General features: G+C 48.0%; 1 protein-coding gene across 1 annotated transcript in view; it reads right to left on the bottom strand.

Moving 5' to 3' along the window:
• Positions 1-2,095: 2,095 nt before the first annotated feature.
• SEC31B (SEC31 homolog B, COPII coat complex component) overlaps positions 2,096-18,345 on the bottom strand; it is a 29,947-nt gene continuing 13,697 nt past the window's right edge. The window contains exons 11-26 of the mRNA XM_080823255.1: positions 14,738-14,968; positions 12,629-12,703; positions 12,273-12,371; positions 11,819-11,918; positions 11,139-11,317; positions 10,749-10,875; positions 10,233-10,378; positions 9,335-9,508; positions 8,672-8,833; positions 5,871-6,048; positions 5,133-5,447; positions 4,839-4,897; positions 4,394-4,540; positions 3,980-4,099; positions 3,443-3,514; positions 2,096-3,209 (exon numbers count right to left, since the gene is read on the bottom strand). Of these exons, the coding sequence (XP_080679381.1) occupies positions 3,030-3,209; positions 3,443-3,514; positions 3,980-4,099; positions 4,394-4,540; positions 4,839-4,897; positions 5,133-5,447; positions 5,871-6,048; positions 8,672-8,833; positions 9,335-9,508; positions 10,233-10,378; positions 10,749-10,875; positions 11,139-11,317; positions 11,819-11,918; positions 12,273-12,371; positions 12,629-12,703; positions 14,738-14,968 (2,364 nt within the window). The 3' untranslated portion in view covers positions 2,096-3,029. The remainder of the gene's footprint in view (positions 3,210-3,442; positions 3,515-3,979; positions 4,100-4,393; positions 4,541-4,838; positions 4,898-5,132; positions 5,448-5,870; positions 6,049-8,671; positions 8,834-9,334; positions 9,509-10,232; positions 10,379-10,748; positions 10,876-11,138; positions 11,318-11,818; positions 11,919-12,272; positions 12,372-12,628; positions 12,704-14,737; positions 14,969-18,345) is intronic.

The following is an 18,345-nucleotide window of genomic DNA, read 5'->3' as shown; positions in this document are numbered from 1 at the left end:
TTACTGAGGGGAGAGGCTGCCTGCCCTTCCTCATGGGGGGCACACTTCCCTTCAGGATCTCCTAGGGCTTCATTTCCAGCTCTATCAGCAAAAGCCCTTTTTTGCTCCTTCTCTCAGCTTTGATCTGGGCCTCATGAATCTCCCAACTTGTCCTTCTTCCCTAATCAAGTAGCAGCATATACTAACCTGGCTGTCCCACTTGGCAGAATTACTTGATAGTGTACAGTAAGAAAATCTGGCAAGGCCGCTAGAACATATAAAAGAACTGGGCTGTAAAGGAAAACTGCATTCTCCAAGTCTCTCAGCATAAAAGCAGGACAATCATTGTGCTTCATATTTGATAATCCCAGGCCAGTACTTGAAACCCGTCATTGCTGCCAGAAAGTTCTTTCATAGGTTGTTGTTTTGTATTGCCAAATGGATATGATTGATAAACAGATTCATCTGAGTTCTATAAAGAAAACATTATTGAGCTAACTCAGATCTTTTTGCTTTTTTTCCTCTCTTGCATTATCCACGCATTCATCTGGTCATTCAGCAAACACTGGTGAACAAATACAGTGGTGAACAAACAACACAGCGACCTTCTTGCATTCATGGAGTTTAAGTTCTCTCTTACGCTCAATCACCAGGGTTGTGTTCCCCTTTGCAAAACATGGACAAGTCCAGAACAGCTGCTTGGTAGGACACCTTGGAGGTCAACTAGTCAAACCTTTTGTTTTATAGATTAAAACCGATGCTGAAAAAGATGTCTGTCTTGTTCAGCCAACTAGTAAGTTACTGTGGGGTACATACTGGAACTCTGGTCCCTTCCCTCCTCTTGCATACCCTTTAAGGCCCATGTGTCTCCACCAGAGAGAAGCAGAGGGAGATCCTGAGAAGTGACAAGGACACGGCGTGGGGGGAAGGGGGGGGCGCAAAACACTCTCCTTCCTGTTGCTGGCCTGTGAGCCTACACACAGGCAGGGTTTTCTTTTCTTGAAAAGAATCCCAGCCTCAACTGGCCTTAGCAGCAGGTTAGGGCAAAGACAGAGCCAGGGTCGTGCTCAGCCCTGGTGGTGCTGGCGGTGGTGGGAGGGGAGGGCAGGCCAGGGCACCCGCCTATTGTGGGTCTGGATTGGATGCTTCCACTCATTCATTTCCTTTTAATTAACCCGCATTCCTGGAGGAGAAATATTTATGTTGGCTCCCATAGAGGCAATCCGCAGACTGGAAAGAAGGGGGAAGAAAGCCTGCCTTAGCAAAACAATATCTCTGAAGAGCTCAAGGAGAGAAAATAAGAGAACAAAATGCCATTAAAATAGCCTTCTACCCCCACTGGAGTCAATGAAAACTTCATTTCACATGCTAATCCCCCACTCCGCCCCTTCTCTTCTCACAACACCTTTCCCGAAAGTGTTTGGGAAAAGTCTTCGCAGTCAGTACACAGCTCCCTGCAGCTCAGACTTCTCCTTGTGTTAGTTCAGGGCCCCAAGTGGGGCTCTCGCTCCAGCAGCGGCTTTTTTCTCCCCCCCTTTAATTTAAACAAAGACTTCAGAGTTCATCAACCTCCCACTGAAATTCACAGCTGCTGAACAAACTAATCCCCTCTCCCTGCCTTTCTTCCCTTCAATGGGCTCTTGGCTTCAAAGACACTTTGGGAAAGGACTTTGCTGGGGCTCACACTGCTTCCTCAATAGAAGTTAGTGCAAGTATTATCTGAAGAGCAAGTGGCTTTACAAACAAATACTGCCTAACAATCCCTTCCTTCCAAACACACACATCTAGCCCACAGACATGATGGGATCTACAACAGGATTAGAGATAGTACCCCCGGCTTCACACCCAGCCCCTTTGTGCAGCTGAGCTCAGCCCTGAAGTGGTGTGGGGAAAACCCTAGAGCTGAACGTCAGGCACGGACAGACACACATACACACACACCAGAGTGGCCACAGATGCTGCAAGGCTTCCTCCTCGCACCCCCTCCTTTCTTCAACTCATGTGTCTTCAAGCCTCTCTCCTGCCTTACTGGGGTGCAGGGAGCAAGAACAAAGAGAATAGGAAGAGAGGTAAGGGCAAAATAGGACCCAGAGGAGACAATAATTGGGAGATGACTGAGGAAACCAAATCAAAGCAGCTTTATTACCCAGTAAGTACATCAGTGCTTCAAACGCAAAGTTCAACCATGAAAAGTGCAGCCAGAGAAGGCAGCCCTGAGACATGTGAGGGCTGAGGAGAAGGGCCTCCAACCCTTGAGGAGCAGTGCCAGAAAAGTCTTTTGTTAATATGGCTCCTGTTGCAGAATGGGGTTGATGATCACAGAATGAATGGCCGAGGGCCTTGGGCCAGGGCCCGGGCAGGTCAAATCAGGCCAGGTCCCCGCAGGCAGTGGTCCCTCTGCTCCTGTCTCACAGCTTAGGACAGCTCCCAGCAAAAGGCGGTGCGCCCCTTCTACTTTCCACCTAACCCAGCCCACCCCTATGATACTGGCAGAAGAGAAGGTCTTGTAAAACAGGCCAAAGTTCCTCCTCTTGGTTCTGTCCAGCACCCACCCCTCATGTCCATGACTTGTTCAAAAGATGAACAACAGTCAATTCTAGCCCGGTCTCTGGGGCTCAGAAATAAAAGGACCTGGAAATACGAAGTCAGAGGCAAGGAGAAGGTCAGGTCAGGCTCATAACCCACAGAAGGGGAAAACAAATCCCCACAAGATGCGTACAGCAGAGGTAGACTTGGAGGTAATGATCCCGCTCAGCCCCTCAGAGGCCACACTTCTCCCTGGGGGGAGAAGACGCCCTGCTCCGGGTCCTGTCAGAGTCCTGCATCAGGGAAAGGGAGGCTGAGAGCCTTAGGCAGATTCTAGAAGGCCAGGCACAAAGGGGTGGAAAGCAGGCGGCTAGCTTAGAGGCAAGCCCACTGCATCATATATCCGGCAGCATGGGAAGAGGGTGGGGGAAAACAAACAAAACCCATTCCAAAATTCCCCCTTTTTCTGCAGGGAGGAGTTAAGTCACAGCAGAAGTAGCTCCTGGCAAGGGAGGCTACCTGGTTTACATGTGTAGCTTCTGCGCAATGGTGAGGACGGCCTTCAGGACGAGCATAAAGCTGGAGACCTCGCTGAAACTGCTGCAGGCCACCACCTGGGCGTGCACTGCCAGGCCCTGTTCGAAGTCTCCCGCATCCACACATCGGGCTACCTCATGAAGCCCAGCCAGGACATGGGGCGAGAGCTGTGGGAGGATGGACGCTTAGGTCAGGGAGCCCAACCCAGCCCCTGCCCTGGGAGCGTGGAACAGCAAGAGAGGATTTAAGTTTTGAAGCCCAGGGCCAGGCAAGAGGTCTATGTGTGTATTTTGTGGGGAACCCAGGTCACTGAGACCTATGGAAAAGGACACTGGGGTCCCTCTGGTCGTGGCTGATAGTGGAGGGCAGGGGACAGAGGAGCACCACTAAGTGTACTTACTGTGCCCTGGCAGAGCTTATCATATAGGCATTCTAGACGTTGGGCTGCCTTATCCAGCTTCCGTTTTGTCTTCTGCAGGGAGGGAAATGGATTCTGACTCCAGCCCCTAAGACTAACACTACACAGGACTATAAAGAATCACAGTATGTCAGAGCTGGAAGGACTTCATGCTACTGCTTTCATTCCACAGGAGAGGAAATGGAGGTCCAAAGAGGGTAAGTGACTTGCATAAGCTGACACGGCCAGTGCATGGATGGCAGGTCTCCTTATTCCTAGTTTCACCCTCCCTCCAGTACCCAAGCTGCCTTGCCAAGAGGTAAGCCTCAGTGCTGCTGGGTCCTGCTTCCTAGGTGCTAGACTCAGACGAGACGAGCCCCCACTCTTGCCCCACATGGAGATATCAAGTAAGCACAAGACACAGACAGCGGCTCAGGGACCCTGACAAAAGAGTCACACAAGGAACTGATCTACAGCTCAGGAATGCTGGGAACAAGCCAGTGCTGTGAGGAGGACACTGTGGGGAAGGCTCAGACTTACTAAATCAGTGGCAGACAGGGAGCAGCGTCGTAGAAGCTTCTCAAAGCTGGTCTTCAAGGACTGATGCTCTGGAGGCAGCTCTTTCCTCTCCACCTTCTCAGGGGGCCGCTGCTGAAGTTGCTGAGGAAGGAGCAGGGAGACAGGAGAGACTGGCAAGCTGTCCTTCTCACAGCTTCCCTACAGACTAGTCCTCAGTGACTCAGTGTCACACTGCTCCCACTAATGCAAAGTTGGGGAAAGGGGTACTCCCTCTTCTCTGCAGTAAGGACATTTGGGACCTGCCCACACCGGTTCCCCGGTGCAAAATCTGCCTGCCCCTTGATGCCTGAGACCCATCTCCCATGCTCCCTGCTTTTCTATACCCAGGGAGAGTTGCAGTTTCCAAGAGGAAGGTTAATGCACTGTTCCTCTCACCTGCAGGCTGAATTCTCCTGGAGCTCCTGGGGGAGCATGGCCCATACCAAGGACAGAAGGCTGTGAGGAAAGGACCCCTCGTGGCTCAGGGGTGAGGCTCCTCACTGGAGCAGTAATCGGTGCTGGGGGCATAAATATCTCTGACAACTAGACACAGAGAAAGAAAGGCATAAGAGTCTAAGCTGAGAGACTTCCTAGGCCCTGCTTTGAGAGAGCAACAAAAGTTCTGAGCGAGCAAGGGAACAGAGTAGCAAGTAGGGAACCAGGAGATGGGGAGATTGATACATGCACGCAAGAAGGAAAGAGGAGCTGGCTGAGAGGAGAAGAATGAGTGAGGAAAGGGACAGGACAGTGTGTGTGCTGACAAGCGGATAGGCTGAATTCTGGAAGAAAGTAGAATATGGGTCATTGGTGAATGTATGAGGGGTAGGTGGCACAAACTGACCTTTTTCCTCTGGAGGTTTGCCCTGGGCACTGGGGCATTTTTCAAGGAGTCTTGAGGTCCTGCATAGCACAAAGATAGAGGTATTTAGGGGCACAGTCAGGAACCCTGGAAATTCAGGCTGAAGGCCAGCAGAATTATTTGAGCTGGAGTCGATCACACCTCCCTCTGCAGACCAGATACGCTCAGTTGACATTCTTCAACCCAACGGCCCCCAAATCACTGCTGTAAGGAAAGGTGGTAGTGGAGGGGGAAAGGGAAGGAGCCAATGACAGAAGCCCTGGAAAGAAGACTGACCTGGCTGAGCAGTCGAGGGGCCAGTGATCGGGAGGGCACTAGAGCAGGCAGCACCTGGCCCTCCTGGAGGGTGTGTCATAGAGAAGTTGACAGGAGGGGCTAGGGACCGGAAGCTTGTAGGGCTGACACCTGGGAGTCTCACAGGAAGTGGAGGGAAGAGTCGAGTCATCTCAGCCAGAGAGGTAGAGCTAGGCTGTATGGCGTCTGGGGGTACCACAGGTGGAGGTGGACCAGGAAGAGGCCATGTTCCAGGGAACCCCAAAGGGTTAGGAACTTGGGCTTTTTGCCCACTTAATTGAGGTGGCTCAAATAAAGCTGAAAAGGAACAGAAACAGGTCATTTGCCACCAAACTTCAACTTGGGAGCTTATCAGGGAAGAATAAGGCAGCAATAAAACACAAACAAACATACCTAATAATGATAATGAAAGATTAGTATCTGTGTATGGAGACCAACCATTTACAGAGTACTTTTAACTATTCCTAATTTGACCCTGAAAACAATCCTGTGGGGTTGAAATGACCAATATAATAGCTATTCTCACTTTTCAAAAGAAACAGTGGCTAAGTCTGTTGCCCATAGATACAAAGCCAGTAAATCATAGTACCGGGGATTCAGACTTCAAATTCCAAGCTCCTCTCACTATACAGTAGACATAATGCCCCCCAAACTCATACTGCCCATGCCAACTGTTATCCTCTGTGCTCTGCCCAGATAAATCTTGACTCATTCACTCACCAGGCCTTACACTAGGGGCCAAGGGCAAAGGCTGGGCTGCCTGGGGCTCAGGTGCCCTGTAGTCACTGATATTCTGTGTTTGGGAGCTTTGATAAGGGCCAGGATGGGAAGATATCAAGGGTGTCACTAGTGATGACTGAGGTGTGAAAATCCTTGGCCTTGGAGATGGAGTTGGAACCTGTGAAGAGAAAAAAGGGTCAGTACCTGGAAAAGAAAAGGGTAAGTAACTAAAAATAAAAGAACAATAAAGAATATGAAACAAAAAGCTAGTTCTTAAAATAAAAATCAATAGAAACTATGTCTCTATAAAAAGTGACAAAGAGGCATCTGGGTGGCTCAGTCTGTTAAGCGTCTGCCTTTGGGTCAGGTCATGATCCTGAAGTCCCAGGATCCCTGTGTCTGGCTCCCCGCTCGGTGGGGAGTCTGCTTCTCCTACTCCCTCTGCCCCTCCCCCTGCTTGTTCTCTCTCTCTCTCTCTCATTCACTCTTTATCTCTCAAATAAATAAGATCATAAAAAAAAAAAAAAGAAAAACAGAGTGGGAAGAATTATTCTTCCTCATGTCAAGACTTACTATATAGAGGTAGTATTCAAGACAAAGTGGTATTGTCGGAGGAAAAGACACACAGATCGACACAAAAGAATAGAGATCTGAGAAATAAATCCATACAAATATGCCCAGTTAATTTTTGATAAAGGAGCAAAATCAATTCAATGGAGGACAGACAGCCTTTTCTTTCTTTCTTTTTTTTTTTTTTAAGATTTTATTTATTTATTTGTCAGAGAGAAAGAAAGCGTGCGCACGGGTGCACAAGCAGGGAGAACAGCAGGCAGAGAGAGAAGCAGGCTGCCCTCTGAGCAAGGAGCCAGATGCGGGAACCCATTCCAGGACCCTGGGATCACAGCCTGAGCTGAAGGCTGATGTTTAACTGACTGAGCCACCCAGGCATCCCAAGACAGCTTTTTCTTTTTTCTTTTTTTTAAGATTTTATTTATTTATTTGATACAGAGAGAGACAGAGAGAGAGGGAACACAAGCAGGGGGAGTGGGAGAGGAAGAAGCAGGCTTCCTGCCAAGCAGGGAAGCCCCATGTGGGGCTCGATCCCAGGACCCTGGGATCATGACCTGAGACAAAGGCAGCCGCTTAACGACTAAGCCACCCAAGCGCCCAAGACAGCCTTTTCAATAAATGATTATGGATATCCACTGGCCAAAAAAAAAAAAAAAGGCGCTTGGCCTAAACGTCACACCATATGCAAAAATTAAATCAAAATAGAACACAGCATAACTGTAAAACATAAAACTATAAAACATTTAGAAAGAACACAGGAAAACTTTAGGGGAGTGTAGACTGGCAAAGACATAAAACGTGTGATCCATAGAAAGAAAACTATAAATTGGACCTTATAAAATTAACAATTTTTGCTTTGTGAAGGACCCTGTTTAAAAGATGAGAGGACAAATTCTTACATAGTTACACACACACACAAACATACACTCATGAGATCTGAATCTACAGATTGTACTAATATCAGTTTCTTGGTTTTAACGTTGTACTATGGTTGTGTGGGACACTGGCACGAAATGGGGTGGGGATGTGATGCATGAGACCTCCCAGTACATTTCCTTACAACTTCCTATGAATCTATAATTATTTCAAAACAGAAAGGAGAGAGGGAGAGGTGGAGAGACAGAAAGAGGGAGGGGATAGGAAAAGGAAGAGGAGGGAGGGGTAAGCAGGGGGAAAGAAGAAAAAAAATTAGGGTGAGAATTGAAGGTGGGACAGGATGAACCATCAGAGCTTCTGTCTGATACCTCTATTTACTAACTTGCTGGATTTTGTTCCCCAGTCCCTTCAGCAGGATCCTGGTATCATAAGTCAATAGCACCCTAACCATCTGGGCATTGGTTGGTACCTGGGGGGGGATCAGTCCCCCCACTTGGCAGACTCCTCTAAGCCATCACCAATTTCTGTCCATTCTGCTTATTAAGTATCTTAAATCTAACCTCATTCTCTAGCCTTAGGTCAGTCATTTTATGCCCTCATCATCTCTTGCTATTGCCTCTTAAATGCCTCCAGCCTTGCCCTTCCTAAACACACAGCTAATCATTCCCCTGCAGAAGACCATTCAATTTCAGGGTCAAGTCCAAGGTCTTCAGCACAGCATTCCAGGTCCTTCCTGCTCTATCTCCCACCTCTTACTCCAGCTTCATCTAATCTCACTCCCCTACAACAAACACCTGTTTTGCAGCCCCACTGAAATATCAGTAGTTCCTCAAGTGGGCTTTATTTACACTCCCTTCAGTGCTTTTTTACATGCTGTTCCCACTGCTTGAAACAGCCTTTACCTATTCCTTCCTTTGCCTAAATAACTTAATTTTCAATACTCAGCTCAAACATCATACTCATTCTAAAATACGTCCTAAGCTTCTCCTGCTCCCCCAAAGACTAAGTTGTTTTTTTCTGTGTGATCCCATGGTACCATATCATACCCCAATCATGGCATTTAGGAATTTTACTGTACTTATCTATTACATATCTGTCTTTCCATGAGACTATGAGCTAATGAAGGGCATGAATCATGGTTTGGCCACATTTCTGTTCTAAGAACCTAGCAGTTGTTTGACAAGCAGTTATTAGAAAAATAACTGAATCTACATTCTACAAAGTTGGGAATTTTCATCATTTTTGTTCACTAATCTATTCCAAGTGCCTAGAACGATGTTTGGTACCTGGCAGACATTGAATAAGTATTTTTGAATGAATGAGCAAATGAGTGAACAAACCAAACCAGGCCTTACCTGGTGAGAAGGCTGGAATCCCAATCTGTAAGAGGATGTTTCTTTAGAGCGGGGGGTAGCTCCCACAACAACCCGAGGGAAGGGGAAAGGAGGACACTGTTGGCCCAAGACACCAGAACCCTGGGCGTGAAAAAGACGGTCTCTCAGCTGCTGAACTGGTGGCTACAAAAGTTATAATAATGAAAAACTGTGTTAATTAAAATTAAAATGAGTAAACATCCTTTCTTATAAGCCTGGCCCCATATAGCATTCAAACTTCAGTTGACCCTCTACATTTCAGCCACCTTAGATGACTCAAAGGTCCTAAACCCTGCTGAGCCTCCCTCCTTGCTGTTCCTTCTACCTAGAATGCCCTACATCTGCAGGGAAGCTGCTTCTCTGTGAAGGTCCAGCTCAACTTTTAACCACTGGAAAGCCTTCCTTGATGACTACTCTATGCAAAACCAGCCCCTTTCCTGGAGTCTCACAGCACCTAGTATAAGCTTCTGTTACAACACTGTAAGTTACTGACATCTGATTTCCCCCAAGGGACGGTGAGCTTCCTGAGGGACTAGATCTCATTTATTGTAGAATTTCAGCATCTGCGGAGTGCCTGGAACATGGATGTGCTCAGCCAGTTTACATGACTGAAATGGCTTGCTCTCTCTCCATGGTCCCACTCACCTGAGTACAGCCCCTGGGTAGGTAGCTCATGGCAGTGGCCAGGCTGCCCTGGGCTGCCAGGAGGCTGGCATACTGAGTGACCCTGAAGGTTGTGGCAGGGCCTGAGCTCACCCCATCAGGACCCCGCAGTAGCTCCAAGCTCCTATTAAGGACCATCACCTTCTCCATCAGGTCCTACAGGAACAGGGATAAAGGCAGTCAGGTCTCTTCCAAGCACATCCTGCTCTCTCAGTATAGGCAGTTCACCCAGGGACTTCCCACTATAGGTCTGAGGGTATCTGGCCATGGCCAGGTACAAGCAGAAGGTGATGATTTGTAGAAGATGTGACAGTTAGAGAAGAGCCACTTGGTCTCACCTCCCAAGCTGTTAGCATTGCTCCAACTGAGTCCATCTGGCTCTTTGACTCTCCTACATCTCTGCCTCTTTTTTTTGCTTTCTTTACCCTTTACCCTGCTAGTACATCATCAACTTCAGGTTCTGTTACACTACCGTTTCATCTGCGGCTTTGTCTTCCTGTGAGTTTTCTCTAGTTACCTGTGGAGTATCTTTTACAACTTAAATACACATAACTTTTCATAGCAGCTGATACGCTCAGGCTCACAATTATTCAAACAGAGAATAAACTTGTAAAACCAAACCTAAAGTGGGAAAAAATTGTGAAGGTTAATGCCTAAGCAGCTCTTGCTCAGTCTCCCCTGACTGAGAAGGAGAGAGGAAGGTGCTAGCTCATCCCTGGGAAGAGGTCCCAGACACTGAAGGCCCTTTCCTACTTCCTAATAGACTGGTCACAGCCCGGGGACCCGGAAGCCTCGCCTCTGATGCCCCTGCACATCCCCATCAACAGCCTCTCCAATGAGCCTGGTGTGGAGTGACCAGGGCCCCGCACACAAAGAGTACCTGCAGAGCCAGGGGGTACGAAGCCTGGTGGCACTTTCCCCAACACTCCACCAGCAGCTCCACACTCCCTGAGCACACATAACAGAGTCTGGCTTCAGAAGTTAGTGCTCCACCACCCTCCTGCTCCATGCGAGTGCCCAGCATGTCTGCGGAGAGATGGAAAGTTCTTTAATGGCATAGCTTTCCCGTGCTTCTTCTCATTCTCCTATTTGAAAATAGGCAGAGGACCATGAGCTGTGGGACAAGTAACCACAATGGCTTTGGACAATACTGAGGCCAGTTCTGCTCTAGAGTGAAGGGCAGAGCTCTTGCACAGAGATGTAATGAGAAAAAGTAAAACAGGACAATATGTGATCACCACTGTAGTCCTAGCCTCACAGCTGACCCAGAGCTTGGCCTTGACAACATGGCCTGGCCTCCCAGAGCTCAGGCTGCTCCTCTGCCTCCTCCCTCAATTGTGTCTGTTAACTGCATGCCAGAGTCACACCACTCCGTCTGAAACCTAGGGCTACCTACCACAGAGCTCAGGGAATTTCTCTGGCCCAGAGTATGTCAGTAGTAAGGCCAGTGCCTCTTTCCAGTTCTGCAGGCTACAGGCATGCACCATATCCTCCCAATTCTTCCGTACAACACAGGCTAGCAGCTATAATGGGCAGAGAGGGAAGGAGGTCATCAGCCATCCATCCAGCACAGGCAGTCAGAGTCACACACAGGGACATGCTAAGAAAGGCCACTAGTGAGCAGGCTTCCTGTTAGACCACTGACTAGGGGTTGCAGGTGAGGGAGGGCTGGTTGGAGCGGGGAGAGGGAAAGCCTGGCAGAGCTTCTAAACACCAAGGTGTAGGCATCCACCTGACAAAGTCCAAGTAATCCCCTCCCCTCCTCTCCTGCACAGTGGGCAGTTACCGAAGAGATTCTGGTTTTCTTCTTGGCCCAGTAGCACTCCTGTGTTTGCCTTAGCAGATCTGCGCCTCCAGCCTGGGCCAGGATGATGGCATCAGCAAAGCGCTCTTCCTTCAGACACAGCTCCACAGCAGGGCGCAGTGCTCCAAGCAGGAGAGCCTGGCTCAGGAGTCCATCTGTGTCTGCAAGCGGAGGCATCCCCTCCATGTCAGCCTGCCCTCAGACCCTAGCCTCTGGTCCCCTACAGGACCCACAGTACACCCCTTCTATCTCTGTATCTCCCTTGCCCCAAATAAAACTCCCAAGTTTCATTCCTCAGCAACACAATGTAGCGCACTGTCCCTGAGTACCAGGCCCAGGACTCTAAGGACAGGGCTCGACATGAGGGAGGGCCTCACATGACAATACCAGAGGGACAACGTGTGCTTGCTCAGCAAGAACAGGGTCACAGTCTTTTAAGAAAATAGTAGGAGAGAAAATATCTTGCTAGAAGGCCTTCCACAGCAAAGACGCATACATAAAAATCCAAGGAGGGCTCTAATCAGTAACAAAACCACCCAGCACTTGTGATGGTGGGAGGGAGGCAGGAGGCAGGGGACAAAGAAGGAGATGTTCTCAAGTCCAAGAACTCTGAGCCCACCTACTCCCACACAGAGCGTTTCTCTCCCTCAGGATCAGAGTACCTTCTGTGATGGGGATCTCCCATGGAGTCATATTCTGAGGGACCAGCTCATCAAAGAAGGATGAGGAGGCAGAGGCTTCCTCTGTGATGTGTTTGGAGGTCTGTGCAAGAAAGGATGGAGGTGGCTATTTTGGAAATAAACTGAAAACAGATAGAGAGCTGGCTTAGTAGCTCTCTCTGGGAGCTTCACTATCTGGCCCGTAATGATACGCTAAAGAATAACCAGATAAGGTCTAGGAAGGGCTCTAGTCCATAGTTAAAACAGAGCTCCGCTCCCAGCCCAAAAGTTTATGTACTCTGTGTCTCACTGTGGTTCCAAGAAAAGAGGAGTCTGAAGACATCTACAGAAGCCAAGCACTTTATGAGAGCAAAACAAAGAGCCAGAGAGGGGCAGATGCCCTAAAGGCAGGTCTCCTGTGCTACCCCAGGTCCAGCTTTCTGGGCTCCCACCACACCTGGCTGCAGAAGGCCTGCTGTCTGTTACTGTGGACATCGTCTCCCTTGGATTGAGGGCTCTCACCCAGCCCCACGTCACTCTTCAAACATGTGGCGACCTGCAAGGAGAGACCTGTGAGTACCCTCCTCCCAGCACAAGGTCAAACATCTAATGTTTCCTTCCCACCTTCACACCACACTGACTGGACTCTCTAAGATCCTGATCTATTTACCTGGGAGAAGCCTACCTCCAGGAGGTAAAAAGTTTATACATGCATTAGTGAAGCCCAGAAAGAGGTCACTGAGACAGTTGCCACTGAAGGCCTTCTCTTCTTCTCTGCTTCAAGTATGTGCTTTTGATGTGAAAGCAGCTTACCTTCTTCTGAAGCTCATCTTTACTGTATCCTAATAGTTTCAGAAATTTCATTCTGGAGTCTTCCTCTAAGGTCACCTAAGGAACCACAGAACACAAAAGTCTCCATTAAATCAACGTGAATGACCCTCTCTTGCATAAGTCGAACATCTGTGCCAGTGTTACCTCTAATAGAGTTCTTCGTGCTACCAGAAGGGCCCTACTGAGGCCAACACCATCTCTCCCCTTTTTCTCCCCAGATTTGATCCTGCTGGGCTAGAGGCATGGGTGTTAACAAAACCCTCGCCCACTTCTACATGAGAACTAGATCTTCTGTTGACTTACTAGATCTATTAGCCTGGTTACCTGGTAAGAGTCAAATGTCAGCTATGTTTCCAGGCAACACTGCTTGCAATGGATAAATTGCACCTGAACTGGAACTATACAAGCTTTGCGCAGTGGCAGTATCGTAGCCAATGAGGTTTATCCGAGGCACGATTATTGCTAATTGAACTGGAACTATACAAACAATAAATAGCCTCTGTGGGCACCACGTCCCAGGCTGCCCTCATTGCAAGGACTTTTGTAACTCAACAGATCTCTTGCAGGGACTCTAGAAACATTTTTGAAGTGGGTACAAGAAACATTGGCTCTTGTGGGCATGAGGCTTCTCCGTTGGGGGCCACCTACATGCCTGCCTTGTGTGCATCTCATCTCCTTGCACCTAAGCTGTCTTCTGGGGAGGTGAGGAGGACTCTGAACTGCTGCATGGGCTGCTCCAAGAACCCCCACAGAAGAGCGCCACCTCCCACTGCCCGGCCGACAAGCTGTGGCTCCTGTCCCACATCCTTCTGGGTAGACTGATGCCAAGAGAACCTACAGAGTCTTGTGAGTCTAAAATATCCAGGTGAAAACATAGTTCATGGTGGAAGCTGCCCAGATACAATAAACCAAGTCAGCTTACCCACTCAGTGTCCCAGATACTGGGGGCCAAGCCTTCCTGAAGCCTTACCCTAATCTGGGTTAGGGAGCTGGGCCCTTCATTTGCCCTACACAGAACCATGAATTCTGACTACTCCTTTCTCACAGTCTCTCAGGGCTCCCGCCTTCTCCCATACTCATCCTTTGGAAATGTTCAACCACATTCAGCTTCAGGACCATCATGATGGACAGCTCTTGGGGAGTTTTTCGACCAGACTCCCCTCTGTCCTTAGGTACTGCTGCCTCTTTTGTTCAGAAGGATAAAGGCTCAACTCCTGATGGTGACCTCTATTCTCTTTCTCATTCCACCATTCCTGGAGCAGTAGTGTTCTGCTTACAACAAAAGCATCATTTCTTATTCTTTTCTTCCCACACCTTTTTCTAGCTTCACTCAGCAGTTGATGATCTTTCTCAAATCTTGTCTCCTTCCCAGATTCCTGGTGTCTATGTTCATGAAGTTCTACTATGTCTGAAGCACTGACCCCAAGTCTTTCTTAGATCCCCAGGGACAGGCTCTGTCCTTTTGCATTGTTCACTATGATCCCAAAGCTTTGAATAATCTTCTCACTGTCTGTCCAGTAGGTTCTCTTTCTCCCTTTAGTTCTCTCCTCCCATCTGCTCAATTCTCTTAATAGGTGGAGCACTCCTTCTGATGTCATGCACAACTTGAAATTTCATTAGCACTGGAACTTGATCCATGCCTCCAAAATAAATGGGGACTTAAGCCCTGAGTCCCATCACAATAACTTGCCTTGGGTTACCTGAAACAAGCTCAAAGCCTTCTCATGATGATGTCCCCCTTCCAGCCAATCGTCTTTCCTTCCCTTCCCTTCTCTTCTCTCTTCCCATCACCCTATCTGCCCTTTGGCATGGCATAAAAGCCTTCACCTTGGCTTTGATAAAGTATCTAGGACATCAGCAATAGAAGCAAAAAAGGCAAATATCACTTGTACCTCTCAGCTTCCTTAGCTGCAAAAGGTCTCTGAGCCACTGGTAAAAGGTGAAGAGTCTGTGTCCAGAGGGTGGTGTGGTGTAGGAAAAAGCCTGAGAGGTCAGGGCTTCTGTAATCTAGGTCACAGTGTGGTTGTCCATGTCTTAGAGTTTCCAGCTTTGGGGAAACACTTCAGAGCAGCCAACCTTCACGCTCCTTACCTTCAGGAATTGCCAGAGCATCTTTTCACTTTGCAGCGATGTTTGTTCAATCTTGTCCTCACAATAATTCAGGAGATTTCCTGATTCCAGGGCCTCCTGCAGCTTAGCTGAGCGCCTCAGGAATTCGGATTCTACGATGACTTGACTGACAAAGACTAGGCGGAGGCAAGGCTGTGGCACCTGGTGGGCAGGGGTGCTGGGGAGGCCAAAGGTAACCAGCTTCCCCCCAAACTGGTGAGAAAAAACACGGGTAAAGGTCATATATTCAGGCTAAAAATTAACACCAAGTCTACATTACAGGGAAGGCTATTTAACTGGTTGACCCTAGGATAGAAAACCAACAATAAGAACTCCTGGGGTTTGAACAGGATCAGGAAAGGAGTAGCAAATGCACCCCCATACCAAAACCACCTCTGCATTTTTAGCCCCATCAGCTTCAAACTCCAGCACATAGTTCATCTTCTCAGGTGTGCTAATAGCACTATTCTCCCAGTCACCTGGACTAAACGCCTTGGCATTATCACAATCTTTATATCCACACAGCCACAGCCACGGAACAGCAGTCTTACCTCTTCTTGTGCAGTGTTTCTCACACAGGGCCCTTCTGTCACATTCCCAGGGCTAGCACACCTCGGTTATTAGAATAGGCTGCTAGCCTCTGGGTTTTCCTCCTCCAGTCCAAGCCTCAGACCATCACCCTATACCTACAGCTGCTTAGGAATGTGTTATGGTTTCACAAGGCCACAGAAGAAAGCTTAAACTTCTCTGCCCATGGTATACAAAATCCCCCAAAGTCAGGGCCAGACTCTCTAGCCTCTGTCTCCCTGCTTATTTATGTGATCACTCCACATCCCCAAAGTGCCCAGTCCATTCCTGCTTCTGAGCCTTCACCCACAAAAACAGCCCTATCTGAGGGTCCTTCTCACCAAAACAGGCACCCTACCTAAAGCATCTGTCACCAAGCAGAGCTTAGTAAAGTCCCTTGACTCCAGCAGGTTTCCACCGCAGCCGCACATTAACACAACACCACAGCTATCCCGAGTCATCAGGCTGTACTCTGGACAATAGAGTCCAAATCTGGGAGGTGGGGGCGGGGGAGGGCCCCGGGATTAGGCATCAGTATATCTGAAAGGTCTTCAGGTTGCAGCCATGGTTGACAGCTACTGCTTACTCCCCAACCTTTCACTATTTCCCTTCCGGAGACCTCCTCCTTAATGAACTTGCCGAGTTGGAATTCTTCACTGGATTCCTACAGCACGAACCTACACTACAGATTAGCACTAAACAAAACAAACTTAACTTTTGATCTGTTAATATTTGCTAGTCTTACAAAGTGCTTATGTATATTCTTATTTGAGGTTCATGTCAATTCACTAACATAAGCTGACCAGGTATCACTATGCCTGTTTTACAGATAGTCCTGAGTTAAGCAATCTGCCCAAGGTCACCAGCTGATAAGTGACAGAGCTGTAACAAGAATGCAGGCCTCGGGCGCCTGGGTGGCTCAGTCTGTTGACGGTCTGACTTTGGATTTCAGCTCAGGTGGTGATCTCAGGATCCTGGGATCGAGCTTTGTGTTGCACTCTGCACTTGGCAGGAAGTCTGCCTGAGATTTTCTCTCTCTCCTCTCTCTGCCCGTCTCCCCCAACCCATCCATGGGCATTCTCTCTTTCAAATAAATAAATAAATAAATCTTTAAAAAAAAAAAAAAAAAAAGGAATGCAGACCTCTCTAGACAGACCCATAAATAGAGAACAAACTGGTGGTTGCCAGAGGGGTGGGGAGTAGGAGGATGGGCAAAATGGGTGAGGAAGAGTGGAAGGTAGAGGCTTCTAGTTATGGAATGTATACGCCATAGGAATGAAAGGAACAGCATAGAGAATACAGGCAACAGTACGGTAATAGCGCTGTAGGCTGACAGCTGGTAGCCACATGTGTGGTGAGCACTGCCTAATGTACAGACTTGTCAAATCGCTATGTTGTACACCTGAAACCGAATGTCACATTGTGTGTCAATTACACTTCAACGAAAAAAGGCAGAAAATAACGATTAGGGCTGATGTAGAGAAAATGAAACTCTCAGGCATTGCTGTTGGAAATACTGTGCAGCTTCTGTGGAAAATGGTATGGTGATTCCTCAAAAAATTAAACAGAGAATTACCTCCTGAAACAAACAACAAACAAACAAGAGAATGTACCTCTCTCAACATCAGAATTCTTCACCTCCCTGGCTCCTGAGTATGGCAGCCTTACCTCCACAATAAAACTGGTGGGTCTAAATACAAGAACCACTTCTTTGATACATCTGTTTTCAATTCAAACCTAAATTTATTTATTTATATATATATTTTAAAGATTTTATTTATTTACTTGACAGAGAGAGACAGCGAGAGAGGGAACACAAGCAAGGGGAGTGGTAGACAGAGGGAGAGGGAGAAGGGGGCTTCCTGCTGAGCAGGGAGCCTGATGTGGGGCTTGATCCAAGGACCCTGGGACCAAGACCTGAGCTGAAGGCAGATGCTTAACAACTGAGCCACCCAGGTGCCCTGAAACCTAATATTTAAAGCACTGGATTAAGAACTTTTGGGGCCTGCCACTCCTCAGACCACCGGCAAGGACATCACCCGGGAACTTGTTGGAAAATCAGAATCTTGGGCCCTATCCTAGACTGAAGGAACCAGAATCTGAATTTTAATAAGATCCCCAAGTGATCTGTATGTGCATTAAAGTTTGAGAAGCATTTGCTTTAGGGATAAAAATGAACAAAATGTGGTCCCCACCGTCAAGGAGTCTCTGACTTAGTAGGGTCTCCACACACGTATATAAATAACCTCAGTACAGTTACAATGTATCGTTAGAGGAGTAGAAATCTTTGAAGCGAAGTTTGACAAGGGTTTAAAGACAGGCATTGTGGAGGTGGTGGTATTTAAGCAAGGGACCATAAAAGACCACAGTAGGATTCAGTGGCTCAGGAGGGAAGCTGAAGGGAAGTTACAGGCAGAAGCAGCAAAGTTGAGTTATCTGTAGAACAGAAAGGAGTCATATGGAACTGGAACCTAGGGAACACATAAGAAAAAGTTGGGAATAAAAACTGGAAAGGTGGGGCGCCTGGGTGGCTCAGTGGGTTAAGCCTCTGCCTTCGGCTCAGGTCATAATCTCGGTGTCCTGGGATCGAGCCCCGCATCGGGCTCTCTGCTCAGCGGGGAGCCTGCTTCCCCCTCTCTCTCTGCCTCTCTGCCTACTTGTGATCTCTCTCTATCAAATAAATAAATAAAATCTTAAAAAAAAACCTGGAAAGGTAAGCGGGGCCCTGTGTACATTTGGCCTTGAGTTCATAACGAAATAGAGGTCAAAGGTTTTGAGCAGAGGAGTGACAGGATGGACTTACAATTTTTTTTCTTTCCTGCTTTGTGTTTCTCATCCTTACATGTCTGCACTGAGTATCAGTCCAGACATGTAGGGGTTAGAGAAAAATCAGATGGAACCTCAGGCAGTTCTTTATAACCAAACAGCCTACAGCAACCAATACTTTTTAGACTGCACTGGCACAGTAAGCAAGGTGAAGGGATAGAGGAGAGAGCAATAGTGACTCTGCTTGAGCCCGAAAA

Source organism: Martes martes (genome assembly GCF_963455335.1).
Source record: "Martes martes genome assembly, chromosome: 14".
In the NCBI taxonomy this organism is placed as follows: Eukaryota; Metazoa; Chordata; class Mammalia; order Carnivora; family Mustelidae; genus Martes; species Martes martes.
Note: the sequence above shows the minus strand (reverse complement) of the source record. Positions and strands in the feature narration are given on the sequence as shown.